Source organism: Heteronotia binoei, chromosome 3 (genome assembly GCF_032191835.1).
Source record: "Heteronotia binoei isolate CCM8104 ecotype False Entrance Well chromosome 3, APGP_CSIRO_Hbin_v1, whole genome shotgun sequence".
NCBI classification, from domain to species: Eukaryota; Metazoa; Chordata; class Lepidosauria; order Squamata; family Gekkonidae; genus Heteronotia; species Heteronotia binoei.
The window spans coordinates 179800976-179824945 of record NC_083225.1 but is presented as its reverse complement, the minus strand read 5'-3'; the positions used below and the strand labels follow the sequence as shown (position 1 = coordinate 179824945).

At 47.9% G+C, this 23970-nt stretch overlaps 1 protein-coding gene across 2 annotated transcripts in view; it reads right to left on the bottom strand.

Annotated features, from left to right (window-relative positions):
• Window positions 1–23970, bottom strand: part of GRM5 (glutamate metabotropic receptor 5) — a 389835-nt gene that overhangs the window by 22480 nt on the left and 343385 nt on the right. For both annotated transcript variants that reach the window (XM_060234964.1, XM_060234965.1), the window contains exon 7: window positions 19906–20845. In XM_060234964.1, coding sequence (XP_060090947.1) covers window positions 19906–20845 — 940 coding nt within the window. The remainder of the gene's footprint in view (window positions 1–19905; window positions 20846–23970) is intronic.

Below are 23970 nucleotides of genomic sequence, written 5' to 3'. Positions count from 1 at the left end.
TTTGTAACCAACAGGCCTGCATGTCCAATCAGTCTTCTGTGAACAGGACCCGAAAGTGGATGCAGGTGGAACTGCAAGCGTAACGATCTGGGAGCCCGTAAAGTGAAACCAGCTTCCGTAGGGGTTGTGCAGGGTGATGGGGAGGGGGAGGTGGGGGGGAGGATGAAGCCCCACTCCCTCATGCGCCATTTGCCCTGTGCAAAAAGGACCTCCTCTCGTAGCTCATCTGCCTTTTAGATGCAGCTATCAGGGGTTTTCTGACGCATGCCAAGTCCTTCACCCTGAAAGTGGAACCCAAATTTAATGGCTGCTTGGGGTAAGTCGTTTGCGGGCATTGCTCCCTCCATCGCTCCCACTGAAAACAAAAAGAAGCACACAGCACACCTGTTTGCATTAGTGGCAGTTAAATAACATCACGTCCAGGGAGACTATGCTTTGCCCACCGGTGAAGGAAGCAAAGCTTGATCAGAAGGCAGGGTCAGCCCTAGACTGTCTGGCACCATAGGCAAGGCTAGCTTCTGGCACGTCCCTCCTCCTTACACTGATAATTCACTGAGTCACATGGGGGTGCCAAATTTGTCACCCCCAGAAGGCTGGCGCCCTAGGTAACTGCCTAGTTTGTCAAGTGGCAGGACCAGCCCTGTCAGAAGGGAGAATCCATAGCCGAGAACGAAACTAGCACTATAGCAAGAGAGCAACTGTGGCGTGAGTGCGTGCACGTGTCATGCTTTGGAGTGCCATATTGTGAGTACCGAGCAGGGCAATTACAATTCAGTCAGTGGAGAGGAAGCAACCGATTGTCCCAAAGACCCCTTTAGCCAATAAGTACATCCAGAGCAGCCAATACGCAGGAATAGGAGCAAGAAACCGGCTGAGCGGTTGTTTGTGAAGGAGCTGCCGCAACCTCGATTAGTATGTCGAGCCAGTTGCCCTTTCGAGGAAGCAGTGCTCCGTGCGAGGTTGTGCCGGGATCGTCGTTCCGAAAGGAGAACCATGCAGGAGAGACAGAGAGATCTATATACCTGCTAACGCAAGTTGATTCCTACAATGAACGAAAAAGCAGACGCCGCCTGAGCTGTAGCTGAAACCGCTGGAAAGATACAAAGGAAGTCAAATCGGAGGGAACAAGTTCTTTGCTCAGAAGAGGAGGGGGGAAGGGGGCAAAAGATGAAAGAAGAAAGGGACGTTAATCGGCCATGTCTTTGCAGCAAAGAACACAAACGTTCCTGGGGCCCTTTGAAACCCGAAGTGGTGCGAACAGCTGGAAGCAAGAGCCCGATGTACGGTTCCTGGAAATCAGACTCTACTTAAGAATTCACATCATGTTTCCTATCTGATGCAAGCCCTCTGCAGACAGCTATGCCTGAATTCTGTGCACGCAGATAGGGAAGTCCGCCGACCTTGCATTTGGGGAGTGCGATCGCACAGTCACATAATGTCTGAATTGGGTAAGGCGTGGATTTTCCATGTGGGCGAGCTTTCATTCGCATGAGTCACGCAACCTAGGATGCTGGAGTCCATGAAGGGAAGCTGCCCCCATACAGAAAATCCCAATTCACACAACATGATTATTGGGGGGGGGGGGGTTGTGGGGAACCTGTGCACTCCTGGTAACATGGCTTGTGGGCAGTGTTCCCTCTAAGCTGAGTCAGTGTGAGCTAGCTCACAGTTTTCTAGCCTCACGCATTTTTGTCTTCGCTCCGGACAAACAGCCCCAGAGCAAACCGATGCGTGCAAGAGCTCCCCACTTTAATGCCAGTCGCTCACAAAGTAGAATTTTTGCTCACAAGCTTAGAGGAAATATTGCTTGCGGACTCCCACGCCAAGCAACCAAAACCCCAGAGTAATGCCTACTGGGGCTTCTCTGCTCAGTAAACCTAAACAGGTGAGTTGTTCTACCTGGGACTGCCTCTCTACCAGGGCATTTTTTTTTTTGGCAGCATGAACTCCTTTACATATTAGGCCACACCCCTTGATGTAGCCAATCCTCCAAGAGCTTACAGTAGGCCTGGTAAGAAGAGCCCTGGGAGCTCTTGGAGGACTGGCTACATGGGGGTGTCAAGCATGGTAACATTCCATTGGTAATTGATTGTTGTAGGGTCCTCCATAAAGCTGCTCTGTGAAATATCATGGAGGACCAAGGTCTGTTAGCTCTGTTATTCTTTCCCCCTCCTTCTTTTAACTTTATTGCTTGCAAAGCAGAAGTAGAGAGAAACGAAACTAACTTGAGAAAGAGTAATCAGTACCTTCCCATACATTCCTGTTAGGGAGTGTGACACATCTGGGGAAAGCAAGGACGGAGTCCTGATAACGCCATGAGAATGTAGACATTTATGATAGTTTATGTGTGAGAGCGTACCCCTCACCCCCACCTTTTGGAATCCTTTTGAAGTAAGCCTTAAAATATTGTATCAATGTATCCTTAGCATCACTCTCAAGAATCTGTTACACTGAAAGTATCGGTCTATCAATAAACGTAGTTTTGTATCAAACGCGACTCGTCATTGAAACCGCATGCTTGACAGGGGTGTGTGTAGCTTATGAACATATGAAGCTGCCTTATACTGAATCAGACCTTTGGTCAGTATTGTCTTCTCAGACTGGCAGCGGCTCTCCAGGGTCTCAAGCTGAGGTTTTTCACACCCATTTGCCTGGACCCTTTTTTGGAGATGCCAGGGATTGAACCTGGGACCTTCTGCTTCCCAAGGAGATGCTCTACCACTGAGCCACCGTCCCTCCCTGCTTACTATGCAAAGGAGTTCCTGCTACAAAAAAAGCGCCCTGCTCTCTACTTGTAAGAAAGCATACCTCTGGTGACAAGGACTGACTGCTTTTGAGAATGCTTGGCTTTAGGCTCAGACAGCGTTATGTAATTCTGGGCGACGCATTCGACCTTGCATGTCCACAGTGCGCACAAGCTTTGTAGAAAAAGCCCAGTGGGGACCTATTTGCATATTAGGCCACACCTCCTGACATCACCATTGTTTTGCACAAGGCTTTTTTTTGTAGAAAAAGCCCTGGAAGAACTCATTTCCATACTAGGCCACACCCCCTGACACCAAGCCAGACGGAACTGCATTCCTGTACATTCTAGCTAAAAGAAAACAGCAAAAAAGCCCTGTGCTCTACCCAGGGCTGGCCTTAGACCACCTGACACCCTAGGCAAGGATAACTTCTGGCGCCTCCAGCTGCACTAATCACATCTCCGAGTCACATGGGGGTGCCCAATTTGGCATCCCCAGAAGGCTGGCGCCCTAGGCGATTGCCTAATTTGCCTAGTGGCGGGGTCAGCCCTGGTGCTACCGATCACAACCAGCCCCACCACTCATGGTTATCAAGCCCCACCACTCACCACTTTTTCTTTTAAGTGATGGGCTGTCCTCAGTGGGCAGATCCTATGAAATGGATGCATTTCCATTTTCAACATCTCAATAGCCCTCTCCGCATGTTACAGTGAATGCACATTTAGGCTGCGCGCATTTCTGTTTGTAAGGAAGAGCCACCGTGCATTCACTTGGCGGTTGAAAACAGGGACCAGAAACTGCATATTGCATAACTGTGGGGTTGGTATTTCATAGGAAAAAGGAAAAAAAGGAGGAGGAGGAGGAGGAGGAAAAGAAGAGCAGACTGCAGATATATACCCCGCCCTTCTCTCTGAATCAGAGACTCAGAGCGGCTTGGTGTAGTGGTTAAGTGTGCGGACTCTTATCTGGGAGAACCGGGTTTGATTCCCCACTCCTCCACTTGCACCTGCTGGAATGGCCTTGGGTCAGCCATAGCTCTGGCAGAGGTTGTCCTTGAAAGGGCAGCTGCTGTGAGAGCCCTCTCCAGCCCCACCCACCTCACAGGGTGTCTGTTGTGGGGGAGGAAGGTAAAGGAGATTGTGAGCCGCTCTGAGACTCTTTGGAGTGGAGGGCAGGATATAAATCCAATATCTTCTTCTTCATCTTCTTACAATCTCCCATATCTTCTCCCCCCACAACAGACACCCTGTGAGGTGGGTGGGGCTGGAGAGGGCTCTCACAGCAGCTGCCCTTTCAAGGACAACCTCTGCCAGAGCTATGGCTGACCCAAGGCCATTCCAGCAGGTGCAAGTGGAGGAGTGGGGAATCAAACCCGGTTCTCCCAGATAAGAGTCCATGCACTTAACCACTACATCAAACTGGAGGAGGAAGAGTTGGGGTTTTATACACTTCTCTGTACCTCAAAGAGTCTCAAAGCAGTTTACTAATTGTCTTCCCCTCCTCTCCCCACAACAGACACCCTGTGAGGGAGATGGGGCTGAGAGAGTTTTGAGAGAAACTGTAATAGGCCCAAGGTCACCCAGCTGGCTTCATGGGGAATTGAAGTGGGGAATCAAACCCGGTTCTCTGGATTAGAGTCTGCCGCTCTTAATCACTAATGCCATGCTGGTGTAATTAATTTTTACTCCAGCGGCACCTTTAAGACCAACAAAACATAAAAATGGACGTTTGCATGTATCTGAGGAAGCGGGCCTGCGCATGAGAGCTTGTACCTTGAAGGAGCTTTTGATGGTCTTAAAGGTGCCACTGGACTCAAATTTGTGTTCTACTGCTTCAGACCAACGCGGCTGCCCACCTGGATCGATCACCACACTGGTGTGTTGAACGTAACATGATAATTACTCAATGTATGTATTAAAAGAAAGAAAAATCAAGTGTACACTGCAAACAGATTGTGCTTGTTTTCACTGGCATTTGTGAACAGGGCTGGTGGGCTGCTCTTTTTGAAGCGTGATACAGTAGAACATTTTGGGGCACTACGGACTTGTTCCCCTAAGCCTGAGAATCCCTGATGTCATTTAAGACAATGTCCCAAGAACCTCTGGTGCCATTTAAGACAACATCAACCAACCTGATGATGGTTCAGAGATGCCCCATGAGAACACCTGTGAATATATTCACTCAAGCCAACCTTAACTGGTAGGGCGCTTAAATTATCATTTATGTTTGTTCTGTAATATTCTAAGTCAGGGATGGCTAAGCTTGCTTAATGTAAGAACCACACAGAATAAATGTCAGATGTTTGAGAGCCGCAAGACATGAATGTCAGATGTTTGAGCGAAGGAAGGAAGGAAGGAAGGAAGGAAGGAAGGAAGGAAGGAAGGAAGGAAGGAAGGAAGGAAGGAAGGAAGGAAGGAAGGGAGGGAGGGAGGGAGGGAGGGAGGGAGGAAGGAAGGAAGGAAGGAAGGAAGGAAGGAAGGAAGGAAGAGGAAGGAAGGAAGGAAGGAAGGAAGGAAGGAAGGAAGGAAGGAAGGAAGGAAGGAAGGAAGGAAGGGAAATAGATGGAAGAGGGAGGAGGGAAGGAGAGGCAGAAAGGAAGCAACTTTAACTTTAAATGCATTCTCCAAGCCACTGGCTGCCTTAGCTTGGAGAAGTTATTTTAAGAGAGCAATGTCTTCTCCAAGCCAGCCTATGGGGTGGGGGCTTCAAGAGCCACACTGTCTGTGTGAAAGAGCCACATGTGGCTCTTGAGCCTCAGTTTGGCCACCCATTTTAAGTCTTGATCTATCTCCCAGCCTGAACAAGATCCTCTCACTGGGAACTTCAATGTTTTACCTTGGTGATAGGTTAGGTAACCTGCAATTTGCCTTATTTTTCTGAACCAACCCATTGTAGTCCAACACCGAGAGCCAGTTTGGTGTCATGGTTGCGTGTGCGGACTCATATCTGGGAGAACCGGGTTTGTTTCCCCACTCCTCCACTTGCAGCTGCTGGAATGGCCTTGGGTCAGCCATAGCTCTTGCAGGAGTTGTCCCTGAAAGGGCAGCTGCTGTGAGACCCCTCTCAGCCCCACCTACCTCACAGGGTGTCTGTTGTGGGGGGAGAAGATATGGGAGATTGTAAGCCACTCTAAGTCTGATTCAGAGAGAAGGGTGAGGTATAAATCTGCAGTCTTCTTCTTCTCTTACCATGATAGCCCAATCCAGCAGCAGCCCCGCGGAGATGAGGAGAGTGAGAATGGCGTAAGTTTAGTGGGAAATGGGTGCCTGATTCAAATCTCCACTTGGGTTGGTCCTTCTCAGCCAAACCTACCTTGTAGGGTTTTTGTAAGGAGAAAATGAGGGAAGAGAAACCATCGCGGGCTGCTCTGAGGCTCCTTGGAGAAAGGGCAGGATTAAACAGGGAGATACAGATTTACAGCTGACGTGGCTTCGGTAGAAGGATTTCATTATGTTTATTGATTGAGCGCTGGCGTCGCCTTCGTCCCTGGTTGAGCTCCAACGAGGGAACGGGTCCTTGATCACAAAGATGAGTCGGCCTAATGAGAAATAACTGCCTTGAAAAACTGTGGCGGTGGGAATGAAAAATTGGCAGATTTCCGTGGGTGGCCCGGAAAGGAGTCTTTTATCGATGCGTGTGGAGCGACCAGCCACTGTGGAGACAGGTCCAAACAGGCTCTGTGCGAGCCCAGTGCACTCGTGGTTACTCAGAAAAAAAAAATTAGAGTTACGAAGGCAACCTTATCAACTAAAAGGACTCAAGGGTGCATTCAGGCATCACTTTAACTGATGGGAGATCTCTCTATATATTTATATGTATATATCCATGCCAGGGCTTTTTTTTTTTTGTAGCAGAACTCCTTTGCATATTAGGTCACACACCCCTGAGGTAGCCAATCCTCCTGGAGCTTACACCCTGTACTAAGAGCCCTGTAAACTCTTGGAGGATTGGCGACATAAAATGGGTGTGGCCTAATATGCAAAGGAGTTCTGCTACAAAAAAAGCCCTGGATCTATCTATATCTGTATATCTGTCTGTGCTGTCAAGTATCGACTGACTTGCAGTGACCCCAGGCAGGCAAGTGAGAGGTGGAGAAGCTGAGTTTTCCTTGGTGATCTCCCTTCCAAATGCTTAGCTTCTGAGATCTGGTGAGATCTGGCGACACCAGGGGTGGCCAAACTGAGGCTTGAGAGCAACATGTGGTTCTTTCTCGCATATTGTGGGGCTCTTGAAGCCCCCACTGCCCCATCGGCTGGCTTGAAGAAGGCATTTCTCTCTTTAAATCACTTCCCAAAGCCAAGCCAGCCAGCCGGCGGCTTAGAGAATGCATTTAAAGTTGCTTTCCTTCCACTTCTCCCTCCTTCCACCATCTATTTCCCTTCCTTCTGGGTCTCAAACATCTGACATTTATTCTATGTGGCTCTAACAATATGCAAGTTTGGCCAACCCTGGGCTATACCGTTTGGCCTTCCCCTTCCTGGAGGAGATGCACATAATAAAAAGTTGCTGGGCTTAGAAGAATATTTCTCCTTCCTCTCTCTTTTCTTCCATGGATTGTCTCAGTTGGGCAGTAACACCAGTTATCTGGTGATGTTCTCAATACAGGCACAAGGATTATCTGGAGCGAGTCCTCCCATACAAATGACCCTGTTCGCTCGTTGCAATAAAGATGGATCCATTCTGTGCGTAAAGATGCACCCCTGTTTGTGGGAAAAGCTGTTGTCTGTTCGTTTCAAAAATGTAAACTGGTACAGTATTTCTAGTGCCTTCACAGTCTCTGAGGCTCTGTGAATTAGAAGAGTGTTGTCTAAGGATAAATCTCTCGCATGCGGCATCCGTTCTCTGAGGACATTATCTCTAATACCACAGACGATTCTACCCCTTATCAGAGAAACTTTCAAGTCATCAAAGTCACCATTTTGACTAAGCCTTCTTAATTCTGTAACCTGCTGATCCATCGATTGATCTGATTTTTTGTGCGCTTACAAAAACCTTCTTTATTCCAAGCGTTTCATTCTTCTTAGGCGTGCAATATTATTCTTCGAAATGATCCATCGTTAACTTTTCATTTTTCCCTTTCTGCAAACCAGGCTCCCAGCCCCAGCTCATTCCGCTCACCAACCCCATCGCTTTCTGCACTCGTGAGATTTAACGGTGGTTTGAACACTGAATAAGCAGTTCTGCTTCTTGAAGAAGTGCAGCCATACCGGTTGAAACGACAGCAAGGCCGATGGTCCTTTTAGCCATCATCAGGTTTATCACAAACATCATATTCTGCATTTTTCTCCCATGGGGACCCAAAGCAGATCACATCCTTCTGCTCTCCTCCATTTTTATCCTCAGAACAGCCCTGGGAGGGCCAGCTTTCCCTCGAGCTCCAACCCCAGGTTCACCAGAATTCAGCGTTATGGTGCCGAACAGGCAGTGTTTTCAACTCATGTTGGGAAACTCCTGGAGATTTGGGGGTGGAGCCTGCATAGCCCATTACAAAGATCACACCAGACCGTAAATAAGGAGCATTTTTGACTAGGTCAGACTCAAGAAATAGCTGGGGACTTTGAGGGTGGAGCCAGGAGCAAAGTTGCCACAAGCATGATTGAACTCCAAAGGGAGCTCTGGCCATCACATTTAAAGGGACCACACGCCTTTAAAATGCCTTCCCCTCCATTTGGAAATAATGAAGGATAGGGGCACCTCCTTTGGGGGCTCATAGAATTGGACCCCTTGGTCCAACCCTTTTAGAATTTAGAGGGTGTTTTGAGGAGAGGCACCAGATGCTATGATGAAAATTTGGCACCTCTACCTCAGAACACAGTCTCCTCAGAGCCCCAGATATCCACAGATCTATTCTCCATTATACTTTAAGGGAATCGGTCTCCATAGAGTGCCCAGCAGACGTTTCCCAGTTTGGTGTAGTGGTTAAGTGTGCGGACTCTTATCTGGGAGAACCGGGTTTGATTCCCCACTCCTCCACTTGCACCTGCTGAGATGGCCTTGGGTCAACCATAGCTCTGGCAGAGGTTGTCCTTGAAAGGGCAGCTGCTGTGAGAGCCCTCTCCAGCTCCACCCACCTCACAGGGTGTCTGTTGTGGGGGAGGAAGGTAAAGGAGATTGTGAGCCGCTCTGAGACTCTTCGGAGTGGAGGGGGGGATATAAATCCAATATCTTCATCTACCTCACAGGGTGTCTGTTGTGGGGGAGGAAGGTAAAGGAGATTGTGAGCCGCTCTGAGACTCTTCGGAGTGGAGGGGGGGATATAAATCCAATATCTTCATCTACCTCACAGGGTGTCTGTTGTGGGGGAGGAAGGTAAAGGAGATTGTGAGCCGCTCTGAGACTCTTCGGAGTGGAGGGCGGGATAGAAATCCAATATCTTCATCTACCTCACAGGGTGTCTGTTGTGGGGGGAGGAAGGTAAAGGAGATTGTGAGCCGCTCTGAGACTCTTCGGAGTGGAGGGGGGGATATAAATCTAATATCTTCATCTACCTCACAGGGTGTCTGTTGTGGGGGAGGAAGGTAAAGGAGATTGTGAGCCGCTCTGAGACTCTTCGGAGTGGAGGGCGGGATAGAAATCCAATATCTTCTTCTTCTTCTTCTTCTTCTTCTTCTTCTTCTTCTTCTTCTTCTTCTTCTTCTTCTTCTTCTTCTTCTTCTTCTTCTTCTTCTTCTTCTTCTTCCCTCTGCCCACCCCGCTGAAGCGGGGAAAGGGTCTCTAAACTGGGAGATCCCCTGTCCCCAACTGGGGTTTGACAACCCTAATTTTGACTGTATTAAAGTGCTACGTAAATGCATATTACATTGGTTACGAAAATTAAAAAAATAAAATAAAAATCTGAACTTGAAACAATATGCTCCGCTCACGCAGACAAACACTTTGCATCACTCAGCAAAAAAAAAAAGGAAAGAAAAAAGTTTAATCAAATTTATGCCACAGAACGTTCCCTGAAGAGAACCGAAGCTCAGCATGCAAATGCAAATCCTTTGTAATCATAGCGACTGTGAAGTTCAATTCATTACACGATGGAGCCTCCCTTTTTAAAAAAGAGCCATTCATCAAAACCATTCAGACCCAATATCCTTCCCGCGGTCTCACAAATATGTCCCAGCCATGCCTTTGCAATCCTTATATTTTCATTAATCACATTATCAAACTTGTCAAGAGAGGGACTCGGAATAAATATTCCCGGAGAATGAAGGAGACGGATCATCCACCATCCTTCAACATTGCAGATTTTATGGGAGGACAGCTTGCTGGGGGAAATAGGAAAGGAAAGGTCCCCTGTGCGAGCACCAGTCGTTTCCGACTCTGGGGTGACGTTCGCAACGTTTTCACGGCAGACTTTTTACGGGGTGGTTTGCCATTGCCTTCCCCAGTCAGCTACACTTTCCCCCCAGCAAGCCGGGGACTCATTTTGCCAACCTCAGAAGGATGGAAGGCTGAGTCAACCTTGGGCCGGCAAGGAGAGCCAGTTTGGTGTAGTGGTTAAGTGTGTGGACTCTTATCTGGGAGAACCGGGTTTGATTCCCCACTCCTCCACTTGCAGCTGCTGGAATGGCCTTGGGTCAGCCATAGCTCTGGCAGAGGTTGTCCTTGAAAGGGCAGCTGCTGTGAGAGCCCTCTCCATCCCCACCCACCTCACAGGGTGTCTGTTGTGGGGGAGGAAGGTAAAGGAGATTGTGAGCCGGTCTGAGACTCTTCGGAGTGGAGGGCGGGATATAAATCCAATATCATCATCTTCTTCTTCTTCTTCTTCTTCTTCTTCTTCTTCTTCTTCTTCTTCTTCTTCTTCTTCTTCTTCTTCTTCTTCTTCTTCTTCTTCTTCTTCTTCTTCTTCTTCTTCTACCTGAATCCAGCTTCCACCAGAATCGAATTCAGGTTGTGAGCAGAGACTTCAGACCACAGTACTGCAGTACTGTTGCTTTAACACTCTGCACCACGGGGCCTCAGTGGGGGAAATAAGCCACCCAAAAAAGAAGACGTTGCAAGTAAAGTGTTGAAAGGAAACGCTGGTCTTCCAAAGAGATCAGAAAACCCAAAATCCTGATACCTATCAAGGCAACTAATTTCATGTAAGCAAGTGGGGAGGAATTCAGAAGGAAGTAACTCCCACATCCAGCCAGTCAATGGGACAAAGATTTTCATCAAGGCTTTGACAGGTATGTGCATGGAGAAGTACACCTGTCTATGCATCAAAAGGGTACGTGGAAGCTGACTTCTGTGTATATATCTTGGGGGAATCAGAGTTTGTACCTATCTGCCTCTGAATCACAACCAATTTATGGCATCCCCAGCAAGGGACTTTCAAGGCAAGCGAGAAACAGAGTTGGTTGGCAGTACTGCAGTCCAAGCTCTGCTCACGACTTGAGTTCGATCCTCGCAAAAGATGGGTTCAGGTAGCCGGCTCAAGGTTGACGTAGCCTTCCATCCTTCCGAGGTCAGTCAAATGAGCATCCAGCTTGCTGGGGAGGAAAGTGTAGATGACTGGGGAAGGCAACGGCAAACCACCCTGTAAAAAGACTGCCGTGAAAATGTCATGATGCGACATCACCCCAGAGTTGGGAACGACTAGTACTTGCACAGGGGACTAAAAACAAGTAAAGGTAGTCCCCTGTGCAAGTACCAGTCATTTCAATGTGACGGCCAGAACTCCCATTGGAATTCAATCATGCTTGTCACACCCTTGCTCCTGGCTCCACCCTCAAAGTCTCCTGGCTCCAACCTTAAAGTCCCCAGATATTTTCCGAGTCGGACCTGGCAACCCTAGCTGTATAGAGCATAAACTTTTTAAGCTATACTTGTGATACAAAGTAAAGACACACTAGTCTGCCAGCTCTGGGCCATGAAATTGCTGGAGATCTGGGGATGGCTCCAGTAAAGAGCAGGGCTTGGGAAAGGGTGAGACCTCAATGGGGTACAAATGCCATAGAGTCTAACCTCCAAAGCAGCCATTTTCTCCAGGGGATCTGATCTCTGAAGCTTGGAGATCAGTTTCAATCCCGGGAGATCTCCAGGGCCCACCTGGAGGTTGGCAACTCTAAGCCACACAGATCAAACAGAGGAGCCAGTGGCCTTTGGCGAGGCCACGAACCATCAGACTGAACTCCCTGGGAGAATCTCAAAACCACAGCGGCGGTGGCTTCTCAGGGTGCAGTGACACCGCTTCACCAATAGAGGGATGTAGAGGGAAAGGAAAGTTCCGGCTCTGCGAACCCCTTGCTTTCTTTCCATGGGAGTTTTCCATTGGGATTTTTTAGACTTCCAACAGATGGATGGAAAGCGTTTTGTTTGCGTGGGAAATTTGACGTGGAAAACGGCCATTAGCACCTGCAATGCAGGCAGGGGGTGGGGAAGTGAATAATGGAGATTTTAGATAAACATATGGTGCTGTCAGGGGAGGGACGGTGGCTCAGTGGTAGAGCATCTGCTTGGGAAGCAGAGGGTCCCAGGTTCAATCCCTGGCATCTCCAAAAAAGGGTCCAGGCAAATAGGTGTGAAAAACCTCAGCTTGAGACCCTGGAGAGCCGCTGCCAGTCTGAGTAGACAATACTGACTTTGATGGACCAAAGGTCTGATTCAGTATAAGGCAGCTTCATATGTTCATATGTCAAGTTACAGCTGACATATGGCCACCCCAAAGGGTTTTCAAGTCTACAGACGTTTCAAAGTGGTTGCCATTTGCCTGCCTCTACATCATGACCCTGGATTTCCTTGGTCGTCTCTTGTCCAAATAGTTACCAGAGCTGAACAGAGCTTACCTTCTGAGATTCGATAAGATCGGATTAGCCTGGGCCAGCCAGGTGAGGGTATAAGAACATACAAGCTACCCTATATCAAGACGGACCATAGCATTGCATGGCCTACACTGACTAGATCGCTGTCTCGGTCAATTATTAATGCCTGAAGACCAACAAGTTGTAAGCATACACCCTGACTAGGGTTAAAGGTAAAGGTAGTCCCCTGTGCAAGCACCAGTCGTTTCCGACTGTGGGGTGACGTTGCTTTCACAACCTTTTCACGGCAGACTTTTTACGGGGTGGTTTGCCATTGCCTTCCCCAGTCCTCTATACTTTCCCCCCAGCAAGCTGGGGACTCATTTTACCGACCTCGGAAGGATGGAAGGCTGAGTCAACCTCGAGCCGGCTACCTGAACCCAGCTTACGCCGGGATCGAACTCAGGTCGTGACGTGAGCAGAGCTTAGGACTGCAGTACTGCAGCTTTAGCACTCTGCGCCACGGGGCTCTCTATGACTAGGATTACACAGGGCTTTTTTTGAGCAGGAACGCCATTCTGGCTGTCATGGTGTCAGAGGGCATGGCCTAATATGTAAATGATCCCTGATGGGCTTTTTCTACACAAAAGCCCTGTGTGCAACAATGGTGACATGAGGGGTGTCTGGCCTAATATACAAATGAGTTCCTGCTGGGCTTTTTCCGCAGAAAAAGCCTGGGGGGTTACCACTTACCTGCTGCCCTCAGGGAATCTTCTGCCCTCCCCTGGTGCTCAATGGAGTGGTGCGGGAAAAACTGGAGGGGAGGGGAAGACATCACCAAACATGTCAACATCATTGCAGCAGGTGACACTGTTAAAAAAAACCCTACATCTCTGCAGCTCAACCGTAAGAGATTTATGGGATTTGTGCAGCTTTCCCACACAATGCAGTGATGTTACTTCTGGGTTTTAATACAATGCCACCTAAGATACCAAAGACCTTCAAAGCAGATAGTCTTTCCAAAGCAGATACTCTTTGGAGGCCAGTTTGGTGTAGTGGTTAAATGTGCGGACTCTTATCTGGGAGAACCGGGTTTGATTCCCAACTCTTCCACTTGCAGCTGCTGGCATGGCCTTGGGTCAGCCACAGCTCTGGCAGAGGTTGTCCTTGAAAGGGCAGCTGCTGTGAGAGCCCTCTCCAGCCCCACCCACCTCACAGGGTATCTGTTGTGGGGGAGGAAGGGAAAGGAGATTGTGAGCCGCTCTGAGACTCTTCGGAGTGGAGGGCGGGATATAAATCCAATATCTTCTTCCACTGAACCATCTCTCTGCGCTTATGGCTGAACATTGGGGGCGTTCGCACACGCTAAATAACGCACTTTGCAGCTGGATTTTTACTGTGTGAGAATATCAAAATCCGCTCGCAAACGGTCGCCTTGCGAAAACACTTACAGGTTGCGATCACACGCCCTAAATCATGCACTTTCAGCCCACGCTCAATGCACTTTTCCAACTGGATTTTGCCAGTTCACACAGTGAAATCCAGCTGCAAAGTCCATTGCAAGTGGACTGAAAGGGCATTATTTAGGGTGCATGATCACAGCCGTAGTCTCCCCCAACCAGCAGCTCTCCAGGGTCTCAGGCTGAGAAAGACCTTTCCCCAAACCTGATGCTTAAAGTCTTTTTTTCTAACTGGAGATGCCAAGGGCCAAATAGGGGACCTTCCGTATGCAAAACGTACTCGACAGCTGAGCAGGGCACCTTCTCACAGGGCTCATCTTTGTGCAGAGAGGTAGCAGTGCAGAAGAGCTTTGCCCTTTCCTTTTTCTGTCCTCATACTCCTGACTGGGTGGCAGCAGACTTCCTGAACATGACCCACCAGGACTGTCTCTGCATCCAGCGAGATAGATTCAAGTGGGCAGTCATGTTGGTCTGAAGCAGTAGAACAAAGTAGGAGTCAAGGTGTATCTTTAAGACTTTGTTGGTCTTAAAGGTGACACTTGACTCCCACTTTGTCCGTCTGCATCCAGCTGCTATTCTAAGCACACTTCCTCAAAAGTAAGCCCCCCTGAATAAGAAAGGGGCAATCCTAAATCCCGTTAGTTCTGAGTTCTGCTTGGGTTTGCTGTTTTTGTCTTCCACCCGTGATTGATCACCTTCCGCCTTGATTGATTTGAGCTGCATGTGCCGACTGCGATGTGGAGCATTTGCTGAGCCCACCAGAACGCTCAAACATGCCACCTCTAATCCTCCTTGCCCCAGTTTCCTACCTATGAACATATGAAGTTGCCTTCTACTGAATCAGACCCTTGGTCCATCAAAGTCAGTATTGTCTACTCAGACTGGCAGCGGCTCTCCAGGGTCTCAAGCTGAGGTTTTCCACACCTATTTGCCTGGACCCTTTTAGTTGGAGATGCCAGGGATTGAACCTGGGACCTTCTGCTACCACTGAGCCACCATCCCTCCCCTACCACTTCCCTACCTATGAGAAAGTGAGGAGAGGGTTGTCAATCCCCAGGTGGGGGGCAGGGGATCCCCTGGCTTAAAGGTTCTCCCCCTGCTTCAGGGTCATCAGAAAGCAGGGGTGGGGAGGAAAATGTCTGCAGGGCACTCCATTATTCCCTGTGGAGACCGATTTCCATAGGGTACAATGGAGAATTGATTTGAGGGTATCTGGGGCTCTCTGGGGGAGCTGTTTTTTGAGGTAGAGGCACCAAATTTTCAGCATAGCATCCAGTGCCTGTCCTCAGAATACCTTTCAAGTATCAAAAAGATTGGACCACGGGGGTCCAATTCTCTGAGCCCCAAAAGAAGGTGCCTTATCCTTCATTATTTCAAGTGGAGGGAAGGCATTTAAAACGTGTGCGGTGCCTTGAAATGTGATGGCCAGAACTCCCTTTGGAGTTCAATCATGCTTGTCTCAGCCTTGCTCCTGGCTCCACCCCAATGTCTCCTGGCTCCACCCCCAAAGTCCCCAGATATTTTTTGAATTGGACTTGGCAACCCTAAGTGAGGAGCAGGGGAAAAATGACCTCCATATAGTGACTCTTCATTCTGACCAAGAAAACCACCGTTCCCTAGATCTTTACTCAAGCACCATCCTACACAAACAACTTCATCAGCTTGTGGTAGATCCACTGCGTTTATAAAAGTCTCTTTCGCTCTCATTTCAAAATCGACAACGTGGTAACTGTTTGAGCGGTGCCCTGGCTGTTATCTCTATGACAGGGTTTTGACCCAACTTGGCCATGCCCATCAATTAGCGTCAAAAGGGTGCTGCGTTAATGACAGGGGCCCTCCAGTGCCCTGGAGTGACTTCGACAGTAGGCTTCTTTAAGACCCCAGCAGTGAGTCACATATATGAACATATGAACATCGGAAGCTGCCTTCTACTGAATCAGACCCTGATTCAGTCAGTATTGTCTACTCAGTAGATCAAAGTCAGTATTGTCTACTCAGACTGGCAGCGGCTCTCCAGGGTCTCCAGCTGAGGTTTTTCACTCCTACTTGCATGGACCTTTTTTAGTTGGAGATGCCGGGGGTTGAACCTGCTTACCAAGCAGATGCTCTACCACTGAGCCACCGTTCCTCCCTTAATGAAGGGAGGGAGAGAGGGAGGGAGGGAGGGAGGGAGGGAGAGAGGGAGGGAGGGAGGGAGGGAGGGAGAGAAGGAAGGAAGGAAGGAAGGAAGGAAGGAAGGAAGGAAGGAAGGAAGGAAGGAAGGAAGGAAGGAAGGAAGGAAGGAAGGAAGGAAGGAAGGAAGGAAGGAACATGTGAAGTTATTATCGGATGAAAATTACTAAGATTGTGGCTAAATTTTGGGTGGCATGGTGCTACATTTGAAAAGTACAACTTAATCTGCAAAATTTTAAATTGGGGTTATTTTTTGTGTTTTTTAGCGAATTTTCTTATATCCATTTGATATTTCATATTTGTGTACTGTCTATTCTACACCTTTAAGTATTTTGTTCTGATGTACCTTGTTGAAGTGTTAGGATTGTCCTAGCTGGATGCCGTAATAACATTTCATTCTCTCACTACCATTCATGAATCCCTTGTAAATCTTGCCTGTCCCATCCCTCTGTTGACTCCTTTGGACTGTAATTATCTTGCAGCAGGTTCCTGTCTGTTTTAAACTTAGTTTATGTTGTGCAGGAGGGTAGACGTCAATGTGTCCGATAATATTATAACTACTAATCATTTCATTTTTAAGGACCAGCGGGAATAAGCTACGCACTGAATAAGAAGCTTCATCTATCGGCAGCAAGATGAAAAGCTGCAAGCACGAGATTGGTGGCCAACAGGAAGAGAGGATGGCACGGTCAGGGAGCAATAGCACCCCGCAAGATTGCTAAATAAGTATCAGCAGGCAAGGAAAGAAGGGCAAAGAGTAGGAAGCAACGCTGTGAGGAAAGCGGAATTTATACCGGATGACTCACTTGGAAAACACTTAAGGAACTCCGAAAATAGCATCTAATGATCCTATCTTCTGAATGGTGAATGATTAATTTCTAGTTGCATACCAATTATGTTGTCTTTTCACTGGAAGGATATATACTGTAAACCCAGGGAGCCTGACTATCAGTGGAGTGAAAGAAATCTTGGATTAACAGCTTCCAAAAAAGAGGAAGCAATCTGTACATCTTGTTTGGCATCTCTTGTTTTCCTTCAACCGCCACATGTGCCGATGACTCAACAGGACCTTTTCAAGCCGCAAATTATGCTTGTGTCGTATTGCCTTGTGTCGTCTGGAGGACTTCTGCAGACCATATTGTAGTTGGGTATTTACCTATAGACGCAAATGCTGTCAAGTGGCAATTGACTAAGCGGCAACCCCAGCAAGACACTTTCAAGGCAAGTGAGAAGCAAAAGTGGTTTGCCATTGCTTTCCTCTGTAGAGCCTTCCTTCCTAGTGGTCCCATTCATGCACCAACCCTGCTTATCTTCCAAAATCTGATGACATTGAGCTATGTCACATCACCTTCTCTTCCAGGTGGATATCTACTCCCCCATGTATTTTTTTCATGCACCTGCTTAACACATTTCAGAATGATATATAGCAAGGTAAGTATGCGCATTCTGGAACTGTACAGGCGAGACTGACCCCATGATACCTACCCAGTCATGGTGAACTAGCAGTAATGAGACATTCTATTGGTTGATCCATGAAATACTAGTATTTGCATATATTGCCAAAGATGATGATAATGATGATGATGATGATGATGATGATGACGACGACGACGACGATGAGGAGGAGGAGGCATTGTGTGTAGTAAAGCCAGGAGATCCTAAGATTGTCTGGCAGTCAGAAGTTCTAGCTCTTTTTTAGCGTTATGCACCACTAGGTGGCGAACTAGACTTGTTTTTAAGGCAAGACATGCTTCAGAGGTGGTTTGCCACTCCCTGCCTGTGTATCATACCCTTTGTATTCCTTGGAGGTCGCCCTTCCAAATACGACCCAAGGCTGACCCTGCTTAGCTTCCAAGATCTCATGAGAGCGAGTTAGCCACAGCTTCAGGTGAATGATAGGTTAATGGCTCCCTTATCATGGTGGAGGAATGCGTATCTGGGGTGGGGGTGACCATTTAACTTACAGGGAAATTTCCTGGTGGGCCATCGCCCTAGAGGACTGTTGGGAGCCAAGCCTCAGCAACTCTGCCAGTGCCTCAACAGCCAGTCCCCCTTTTGATAACTGGTGCCAGCTCACCAGTTGTCTCTTCCTGCACTGCCACCATTTTGTGGGAGTAAGCAAAGGGCGAGTCAATGCTCATCGCCAGTGTCACTGAGTTCAGTGGCCTCTAAGTGCTGGCTGGTGACACCACAGGGACTGCTCAGTCGGGCTTGTTCCTGAGCCATTTTAACTTTCCACTCCCCCTCAATGTGCATAGTGCCATATAACCTGTCCACTCTTTAGAATTTTTTATAAGCCCATCTTTCTGCCAACAATCTAAGCCATGAACACGGCGGGGAATTACCAGAGTGTTCACTGCATTTCTTTGTTGCTATTCAGACTAGACTAGGGTAGGCAATATTCTTAGCCTGAGTGCCAAAAAAACCATGCAGTCCCTACCTGAGAAGATGTTGGTGTGCTGGTACACAAAGGTGGGGGGAGATGAGGGTGGGGTTGACCAGACACAATGGGAGTAAAATGAGCCTCAGTGCCACTACCAGCTCCTTATGCCTTCAGAAGGACATCGGAACATAAGAAGAGCCCTGCTGCATAAGACCAATGGTCCATCTAGTCCAGCATCCTGTCTCACACAGTGGCCAACCAGTTCCTCTGGAGGGCCAACAACAGGGCATAAAGGCCAAGCCCTTCCCCTGTGAAGAACATAAGAAGAAGCCTGCTGGATCAGGCCAGTGGCCCATCTAGTCCAGCATCCTCTCTCACACAGTGGCCAACCAGTTCCTCTGGAGGGCCAACAACAGGGCATAAAGGCCAAGCCCTTCCCCTGTGAAGAACATAAGAAGAAGCCTGCTGGATCAGGCCAGTGGCCCATCTAGTCCAGCATCCTCTCTCACACAGTGGCCAACCAGTTCCTCTGGAGGGCCAACAACAGGGCATAAAGACCAAGCCCTTCCCCTGTGAAGAACATAAGAAGAAGCCTGCTGGATCAGGCCAGTGGCCCATCTAGTCCAGCATCCTCTCTCACACAGTGGCCAACCAGTTCCTCTGGAGGGCCAACAACAGGGCATAAAGACTAAGCCCTTCCCCTGTGAAGAACATAAGAAGAAGCCTGCTGGATCAGGCCAGTGGCCCATCTAGTCCAGCATCCTCTCTCACACAGTGGACAAACACTACTCTGTACGGCTAACAAACACTACTCTGTAGGGCTGAGGCCTTCCCCTGAATTTGCATCATGCAACTGGTATTCAGCAGTTCACTGGCTCTGGATATGGCTGTTCTCTTTAGTCACCATGGCTAGTAGCCACGGATAGACCTATCCCCTGTAACTGGCCCTGTATGCCAAGCTTAGTAGCTGTTGTTTGCAATGGGTGCTGGAGGCTGCCTACCTCTAGACTTGACTAAATACAGACTATTTTTTTTTTAAATTCTCAGCCTTGGCGTAATGCATATCTGTGCAGAAGAGAACATTTGGAACATGATCTGATTGAGTTGCATCAGTGCTGTTGAAAGAAGGAGAATAATCCACAGGCAGAAAGAGAGGAAGAAAGAAGGTGAAGCAAGGAGAAAGAATAAAAAGAAAGAGAGTGGTGACTTGTTCGAGGTGGATAAAGGAAACAAAAAACTAGTGCATAAGTAAAATATCAATAAACTGGCTCCCATCAAGTTGGGTCTTGAGAAAGCAGAAGACCTCTGGACCTTTCTTAAAAACAAAAACGGTAAAACGCGTGGCTAACTAAAAGAGACAATATTTGTTGTCATGTTTCTTCCACTACTACCGTTCTAAATCCAAAAAAACCATCCATATTAGCAAATATTACCTTAGAGTCTCTCCGGAGGATCCTCTCCTTTTCCACAAGTTGATCAAACTACTGGAACGGCTCGTGGCAGAAGACGACTTCCCGTCCCCGACGTGCATGCGGACCACAGTGGAGGTGGTGAACGCACTGCGTACGTTCCTCTCCGGCTTGGCCAGGATAATGTACACCTTTGGGACGAACATACAGCCGAGAGCCACGGTGGCACTCAGGCTTACGGAAAAACACATCGTGATGATCTTATAGTTGCTCCCAAAATAAATCGGCACAAAGGCCAGCCAGATGATACACGTGGTGTACATCGTGAAGGCAATGTACTTGGCCTCGTTGAAGTTGGCGGGGACGTTCCTGGTCTTGAACGCATAGAAAGTACAGCTCAAGATGAGCAAGCCATTATATCCGAGGGGCGTCACGACCCCCAAGTTGGTGGTATTGCAAATCAGGTACACTTCTCGGATACTCGGGTAATCGTGTTTGATATCTGGTGGTTCCATGATGAAGAGGGCCACTATGATGCCCAGCTGCACGAGGATTAAGATAAACGCAATGACCAGCTGGGCGCAGGCGCTCATAAAGCGTGGCTTCTTGGTGCAGATCTTCTTCTTACTCCCGGCCAGGATCCTTGCGATGCGGTTGGTTTTGGTCACTAGGGCGGAGTAACTCATCGCTGGGGATAGACCGATGCCTATTCTTTGAAGGTAACAGTAGATCTGCTGAGGCTTCGCGATGAGACAGAAAGTACACAGGTAACCCAGAAAGATGCCCGCTAAGATGATGTAGCAGAGCTCCCGGCTCGAGGACTTGACCACTGGCGTATCGCGGTACATAATGAAGATGGCGGTCACGAACATGGTAGCCAGGAGACCCAAGCAGGCAAAAACGACCGCTGCGATGGGTTCTGGATCTCCCCATCGGAGGTACTGGACCGGGATTAAATCACAACCTGGAAGAAACAGGGAAATAGAAATAAGTTGGCTTGTGACTGACAGTAGCGGAAATTAAGGGGATGGTGCCTGCTGCCCAGGGTTGTGGTTCAAACCACATATTGCCTTACAGTAAGCAAGCAAAAATAAGTGGCAGCACAGTAAACATTGAAGAAGACTGTAGATTTATACCCTGCCCTTCTCTCTGAATCAGAGTCTCAGAGCGACTTACACTCTCCTATATCTTCTCCCCCACACAACAGACACCCTGTGAGGTGGGTGGGGTTGAGAGGGCTCTCACAGCAGCTGCCCTTTCAAGGACAACCTCTGCCAGAGCTATGGCTTCTCCAAGGCCATTCCAGCAGCTGCAAGTGGAGGAGTGGGGAACCAAACCTGGTTCTCTGCACTGATTCTGAACACTGAGCATCTAGTGCACTGATATAGATGGAGAGAAAGAATGAGCACTTCTTGCCATTTTAGAGACTGGAGTCCTGTCCTCTATTGGAATTTATCCTGACTATATGGTATCAATTGATTGGTTGCCAGTTTGTATAAAAATAATTCAAGACAATAGAGAGAGGATATATATGTGACACACACACACACACACACACACACACACACACACAAACACACTTTGTGTTGCACAGTTGTTTGCTCTGCTACATATTGCCTTATAGCAGCCTATATGTTCTGCATCACCCCAAACTTTTAGAGGCACATACATCTGCCCAGAATGCAATCCAACCTTCCAGTCATATTCTGAAATTCACTATCCATGAAACATAGAATCATAGAGTTAGAAGGGACCTCTAGGGCCATCTAGTCCAACCCCCTGCACAATGCAGGAAACTCACAAACACCTCCCCCTAAATTCTTCATCGCTGTCAGATGGCCATCTAGCCTCTGTTTAAAAACCTCCAAGGAAGAAGAGCCCACAACCTCCCGAGGAAGCCTGTTCCACTGAGGAATTGCTCTAAAGGTCAGGAACTTCTTCCTAACGTTGAGCTGGAAACTCTTTTGATTTAATTTCAACCCATTGGTTCTGGTCCTATCTTCTGGGGCCACAGAAAACAATTCCACACCATCCTCTATATGATAGCCCTTCAAGTACTTGAAGATGGTGATCATATCACCTCTCAGCCGCCTCCTCTCCAAGCTAAACATCCCCAGCTCCTTCAATCTTTCCTCATAGGACTTGGTCTCCAGACCCCTCACCATCTTCGTCACCCTCCTCTGGACCCGTTCCAGGTTGTCTATATGCTTCTTAAAATGTGGTGCCCAAAACTGAACACAATACTCCCGGTGAGGTCTTACCAGAGCAGAGTAAAGAGATACCATCACATCATGTGATCTGGACACTATACTTCTGTTGATACAGCCCAAAATTGCATTTGCTTTTTTCCTACCTAAATGCAGAACTTTACATTTGTCCCTGTTAAAATTCATTTTATTGATTTTAGCCCAGTTTTCCAGCCATGGTCACCTTGTATCCTGTTTCTGTCTTCTTTTGTGTTTGCAACCCCTCCCAATTTAGTATCATCTGCAAATTTAATAAGCATTCTCACTATTCCCTCATCCAAATCATTGATAAAGATGTTGAACAAAACAGGTCCCAGGACAGATCCTTGAGGCACTCCACATGGGTGACTACCTTTCGTTTAACATGGATTTGGGAAAAGTTTTGGACAGGTTCATGGAGGATAGGCCTACTGGCCTTCCTAGCTGACTGGAACCTCTATATTTGTAGCTGGGATTCTTGGCCCCAATGTGCATTACTTTGCACTTGGCCACATTGAACCGCATCTGCCACGTTGACGCCCACTCACCCAGCCTCAACAGGTCCCTTTGGAGTTCCTCACAATCCTCTCTGGTTCTCACCACCCTGAACAATTTAGTGTCATCTGCAAACTTGGCCACTTCACTGTTCACTCCCAACTCTAAATCATTTATGAACAAGTTAAAGAGCATGGGACCCAGTACTCCCAGATAAGAGTCTGCACACTTAACCACTGCACCAAACTGAGAGAGGAGCCTGGGGAGGATAGAGTTTAGGTAGGGAGCCCAGCAGGGCCATGATGCCACCAAGTCCACCTTCCAAAGCAGCCATTTTGTCCAGGGCAAAACAACCAAAGAGTGAGATACACAGTAAACCAGGCAATACGAGAACGAGACTGCGTAATAACAAGAAAATATATTCAATAAAGTTTTATATATAAAGTGATGCCTTTAGAACAAACTACCTACAAGAAAATTGTGAAAACGTAATGTTTCATCAATCATGCATGTCAATTACCACAGAGAGAACAACAATGCCAATTTGCAAGGCTTTTTTTGTAGCAGGAACTCTTTTGCATATTAGGCCACACCAGGGGTGGAGTTTTAGCAGGAGCTCCTTTACATATTAGGCCACATACCCCTGATGCAGCCAATACTCTAAGAGCTTACTCTTTTTTTGTAAGCTCTTGGGGGATTGGCTAGATCAGGAGGGTGTGGCCTAATATGCAAAGGAGCTCCTGCTAGAATTTCACCCCTGGGCCACGCACCCTGATGTAGCCAATCCTCCAAGAGCTTACAGGGCTCTTAGTACAGGGCCTACTGTAAGCTCCAGGAGGATTGACTACATCAGGGGTGTGTGGCCTAATATGCAAAGGAGTACCTGCAACAAAAAAACCCCTTGGGAGCAGTGAATGGGGACTGAATCTCACTAAGTTCACAGGGCCCTACTTCACTTTTTCTCACTGTTTGCGCATCCCTTTCTACAGTCTCACAAAGCCAACTGTCACCCTTGGTTTTTTTTTTTCCTCCTTGGGTCAAACGATTTGGCCATTAGCCAAGCATTAAGCTCATTGCAGAGATCATAGAGCATCGCCTCTGCTCTCACACTCCATTTGATTCCATTTCTGGATAATTTATCACTGTACACCGGCCATTATTTTCCTTTTAGAAAGCTGACACATACTTTCCTAATCAACCTTGCCACAATAGTTATGATTACACCGTCCATTAATTATCTACTCCTCTCCCTGCTTTGCAGCCCTTACCAAACTGATAATTCATTGAGCCGTTTGCTTGATTTGTCCAGAGGAACATACCTGGCTTTATGTAACTTATCTGATGTTGGACTTGTTTGAGATGCCACCAG